Source organism: Nicotiana sylvestris, chromosome 11 (genome assembly GCF_000393655.2).
Source record: "Nicotiana sylvestris chromosome 11, ASM39365v2, whole genome shotgun sequence".
Lineage (NCBI taxonomy): Eukaryota > Viridiplantae > Streptophyta > Magnoliopsida > Solanales > Solanaceae > Nicotiana > Nicotiana sylvestris.
Window position 1 is genome coordinate 130036904 of NC_091067.1, and position 5395 is coordinate 130042298.

The 5395-nt window shown below is 42.9% G+C and overlaps 1 protein-coding gene across 1 annotated transcript; it reads right to left on the bottom strand.

Annotated features, from left to right (window-relative positions):
• Positions 1-2556: 2556 nt before the first annotated feature.
• LOC138881649 (uncharacterized) lies at positions 2557-5062 on the bottom strand. The gene is made up of 3 exons (XM_070161893.1): positions 3764-5062; positions 3297-3542; positions 2557-3135 (listed from the first exon to the last, which is right to left on the bottom strand). Exons 1-3 carry the CDS (start codon positions 5060-5062, stop codon positions 2557-2559), a joined length of 2124 nt encoding a protein of 707 aa, XP_070017994.1.
• Between the last annotated feature and the right edge of the window lie 333 nt (positions 5063-5395).

A 5395-nucleotide genomic window follows, 5' to 3' on the forward strand; every position in this document is an offset into this window, starting at 1 on the left:
TTGTTGGGTAAAGCAAAGGCCTCGGCCCACTTGGAAAAATAATCAATCGCGACTAAAATGTAGGTGTTTCCACAAAAGCTAAAAAACGGACCCATGAAATCAATACCTCACACGTCGAAGATGTCTATCTCCAAAATGGTGGTGAGAGGCATTTTATTCTTCTTAGAAATCCCACCGGCTCTTTGGCACTCATCACAACTCTTGACAAGCTCACTAGAATCCTTGTAGAGCATAGGCCAATAGAATTCGCAGCTCAAAACTTTTGCCGCCGTTCTTGCTCCCCCATGGTGACCATCATACAGTGAAGAGCGGCAAGCCTCAAGAATACCTATTTGTTCTTCCTCTGGCACTCATCGCCGGATCACACCATCGGTATATATTCGAAAGAGATATGGCTTATCCCAATAATAATCAAGGCAATCCTATTTGAGCTTCTTCCTTTGGTTTGAAGAGAACTCATATGGGACAATGCCGCCCACAAAATAGTTGGCTATATTAGCAAACCATGGCATCCTGATCATTGAAATAACTAGGAGTTGCTCGTCGGGAAATAAATCATTGATCTCAAGGCCGTCATGTGGCCTCCCCTCCTCCTCCAATCGGGACAAGTGGTCCACCACTTGGTTTTTACTACCCTGACGGTCTTGAATCTCTAGATCAAACTCTTGCAATAGAAGAACCCACCACATCAACCTTGCCTTAGAATCTTTCTTGCTCATCAAATATCAAAGCGCAACATGGTCGGTGTGAAAAATCACCTTAGTACCTGATAAGTTAGGATTTTAACGTGTTTATGCCTCTACTTGCCTATGCTTTGAATATAAATTGCTACAAAATAGTCCCAAAATGCTCACAAGTTGTGCTTGATTGCAGGTTTGATCGACAAAGCGACGAAATGTCAAAGATCGACTCAAAAAAGGAGTGAAACCTGCTCAAGTATCAAAGACCAAGAGAATTGAAGAAGAAAGGGCCTAATGCAGACCACACAACAGTGACCGTGGCCGCACTAGAAGGTTCAGAGACATGACATATTCAGGCTTAAAGTCACGCGGCCGCGATAGGATTTTCGCGGTCTGTGGTGAAGCTTCGCGGCCGTACTCCTGCTTTGTGTGGTCCGCCTTCGTAAGGTTCAGAGAGTTGGGCAAGGGACCAAAACCATGCCACGCGGTCCGCGTCCTATTTGTGCGGACCGTGCCAGACCCTCTACGCGGCCGCGCTGCACTTTCACGCGGTCCGCATCTTCCAGTTCAGAGAACCTAAAGTTGAAGTCAAAAGAGCCAGTGCGGCCGCGGCTGCTTTTGTGCGGCCTGCACTGACCCCGCAGGGGTATTTTTGTCTAGTTTTTCCAGCCCACTATAAATAGGACATTTTACCATTTTTAGGTTAAGTTTTGTATTCAGAAATGCAACTAAGCTCGTGAGACCGATATTGTAGCCATTTTTTGGCATTTTTGCTTCCCATTAATAATAGATTATTGTAGTTTCTTCTAAGTAATTAATTAATATGTTTAGTTCTTCATCTATTTCTTCAGTGTCTTTTTTAATTATGTGTAGCTAAACCCATTAGTTAGGGTTGTGGCTCAACCCTAGTGTGGGTAATTGATGGGTGTTGCCATCTAGGGTTGGATTGATATTTGGTTTTTGCTGTTTAGGTTGATTTTACGTTTTTATTCAAGAATTGATGGTTGCAAACACTGATTCAAGCTTAGTGGGTTTAACTCTTCTCGAAAGAGAGAGTTTATGACCCCAAAATTGACCCAACAAAGAATTGGGATGGACCCATGAGAAATAGTAGTCCCAATTAACGGGTTAAATCTCGAGAGAGTAATCACCCTACTTGAACCCTAGTTGCTTGGTCTCATTGGCCTACCCAATTGATCTTGAGAGAGTCAATTGGGCAAAATCACTCTCTCTACTGAGAGGTGTGAGAGTGGGTGCAATTGTGCAACAGTTACAGCATAATCCCCAAATATGTCAATCTATCCTTAGTAACATCTACCCGTCAATTAGCTACCTAGGTGATGCTACGACCCTAGTGCTCTTCTACCCATCAATTACAACTTAGCAATATTCTCTTAGCATAATTTATCTTTAATCCTTAGTTTTATAATAGTATTTATAAATACAAAAACTCAAAAATGTTTGAAGTGACATTAGAAGCACAACCGCAACTCTAACCTAGATAGAAAATACAACTCCACTTCTAGCTCCCTGTGGAAATTCGATCCCGGATCTCTATTCGGGTAAAAGCTATTGCGACCCGCTCTTCCTACCATAGCGTAGTGTTGAGTCGGCAGCGATCAATACCCATCAAATATGGCCGGAACTTCTCCATAGTAAAGACAATAGCAAGTAGCTCCTTTTCGGTCACGGTGTAGTTGACTTGTGCATCATTCATGGTCTTCCTTACATAATAGAACAGATGGAATATTTTGTTGATTCTTTGACCCAACACCGCTCCAAACGCAACATCACTAGCATCACACATGTGCTCCAAATTCAAGCTCCAATCTGGTGCCATAATAATATGAGTAGTAGTCAACTTGAACTTGAGCAACTAAAATGCCTTCATACAATCATCATTGAACACAAATTTGGCATCTTTTTCCAAAAACTTGCATATGGGGTTCACCACTTTTGAGAAATCCTTGATGAACCGACGGTAAAACCCCGCGTGCCCTAGAAAGCTCCTCACTCCTTTGACGGAAGTAGGAGGAGGGAGTTTTGATATCACTTCAATACCATTCTTGGAGATCTTGTGGCCGAGGATAATGCCCTCCTCGACCATAAAGTAACACTTCTCCCAATTAAGCAGCAAGTTGGTCTCTTCACAACGTGCCAATACCTTCTCAAGATTATCCAAACATGTTTCAAAAGAACCCCCCACAACAGAGAAATCATCCATGAAAACCTCGTGGAAGTCCTCCATCATATCCGTGATTATTGCCATCATACACCGCTGAAAAGTAGCCGATGCATTACATAAACCAAATGGCATCCTTGAGAATGAAAATGTTCCATATGGACAAGTGAAGGTGTTGTTTTCTTGGTCTTCTGGTGCAATAAGAATTTGGTTATATCTAGAATACCCATCTAAGAAGCAATTACAAGCACGTCCGACTAGCCTATCCAACATCTAATCAAGAAATGGAAACAGAAAATGGTCTTTCCGAGTCACTTTGTTGAGCTTCCTACAATCCATGAATACTCTCCAACTAGTAATAGTTCTTGTGGGGATCAGCTCATTTTTGTCATTTGTAACCACAGTCATGCCCCCTTCTTTGGGACACATTGCACCGGTGAAGTCCATGAACTATCAGAAATGGGGTAGACAACCCCAACATCCAACCACTTGATGATCGCTTTCTTGACTACCTCTTGCATGGCCTCATTCAACCTTCTTTGATGTTCCACGGAGGGTTTGGCACCCTCCTCCAATATCATGTTGTGCACGCAAAAGGCGGGGCTTATTCCCCGAATAACCTCCAATGTCCAACCTATTGCCTTCTTCCTCCTTTGGAGCACCGCAAGGGTGGAATCTACCTACACGTTAGTTAAGCACAAGGAAAGAATAACAGGTAAAGTGGAACAAGGTCCTAAGAACTCATACCTGAGGTGTGAAGGCAAGGGCTTCAACTCCAATGTGGGAGGCTCCTCGATTGAGGGCTTTGTTGGTGGAGTCTTCTAGTTCTCAAGGTCCAAGGAAAGTTTCAGGGCTCATATGTATATGATCCTATTCCTCGCAAAGTATTGACACATTCTACCAAGCCTTCCTTCTCATCCTCATCATGATTCAATAACACAGCTTCAAATGGGTCTTCAACATTAATCATAACACTTGTGTCATCAATAATTACTTCAGTAACAAGATCCACAAACGAACACACTTCGTTGCTATTAGGCCGCCTCATTGACTTGCAAACATGGAACACAACGTTTTCATCGCCCACTCGGAAGATGAGTTCCCCAGCTTCCACATCAACTAAGGCCTTCCCTGTTGCTAGGAAAGGTCTCCCCAATATGATTGGCACCTCGCAACCAACCTCACTATCAAGTATCACAAAATCTGCGGGAAGTATGAACTTGTCGAACCGAACTAGCACATCATCAATTATCCCCAATGGCCTCTTCATTGTCCAGTCTGCCATTTTCAACCTCATGGATATGGGTCTTGGTTTCCCAATCCCCAATGTCTTGAACATAGAATAGGGCATCAAGTTAATGCTTTCCCCCAAGTGACACAAAGCTTTAGAGAAATCAGCACTACAAATAGTGCATGGGATTGTAAAGGCACTAGGGTCTTCTAACTTTGGAGCCATAGGGTGCACAATGGCACTCACTTGATGTGTCATTTTGATCGTTTCACAGTTCATTGATCTCTTCTTTGTTACCAAGTCCTTCATGAACTCGGCATATCCCGACATTTGTTCTAAGGCTTCAACCAATGACACATTTATGGACAAACATTTCATCATATCAATGAATTTATTGAATTGATTCTCATTGTTTTGCTTTGCAAGCATTTGAGGATATGGTGGAGGAGTCCTTGGCAAAGGAGCCTTAGCTTTGGGCACTACCGGATCCGGTATGTCTCTCACATGTCCCCTAGACAGGTTCACATCATCGTGTGTCTCCTCCACATCTTCATCAATGTCTATCCTCACTTCCTCATTTACTTGAACCTCATTACTTGGTTCATCATCATCTCGCATCACCACATCATCATTCACAATCTTCCTTAAGTTTGAGGTGCTAACAACTCCAGCTTTCCCACTTCTTGTAGTCACCGTCATAGCATGTCCCGTATTGTTCCCACCCTTTGGGTTTACCACCGTATCACTTGGTAGTGCCCCTTTACAGAGAGTATTCAAAGCTTGAGAAATTTGGCCAAGTTGGACTTCCAAGTTGCGGATAGAAGTGTTGTGGGAGGCTAATTGGGCATTAGAGTCGGCATTTTTCTTCATCATTTGCTCGAACATGGTTTCAATCCGTCCCATCTCATTGTTGGAAGAACTAGGATCTTGTGACGGATATGGAGGCGGGTTGTTCGGTTGTTGATACATCGGGGACCTTTGAAAGCCCGACCCCCAATTTCCTTGATTATTGTTGTTCCAAACCCCCATGATTGTTATTTCCTTCCTAATTACTATTATTTTTGCCACCCCAATTGACTTGATTTCCTTGATTACCCCAATTTTGATTGTTGTTGTTCCCCCAATTGACTTGGTTGTTGTTGTTGCCACTATTCCAATTTCCTTGTTGACCTTGATTGCCCTAATTTCCTTGTTTTCCTTATGATCTCCACTATTGTTGATTCGGAGCATTGCTCCATTGCCCTTGATAATTGTTGACATAGTGAACCTCTTCACTTTGATCATCATATGAATCATCTTGAT

Bases quoted from the DNA above. Each gene is read 5' to 3' on its own strand.
- LOC138881649 (XM_070161893.1), bottom strand. From the start codon at position 5,062: ATGTATCAACAACCGAACAACCCGCCTCCATATCCGTCACAAGATCCT. The intron at 3,543-3,763 runs GTAGAATGTGTC...ACTAACGTGTAG, and splicing joins AGGATGAGAAGGAAGGCTTG to GTAGATTCCACCCTTGCGGT. The intron at 3,136-3,296 runs GTGCAATGTGTC...TTTCTTGATTAG, and splicing joins ATAGTTCATGGACTTCACCG to ATGTTGGATAGGCTAGTCGG.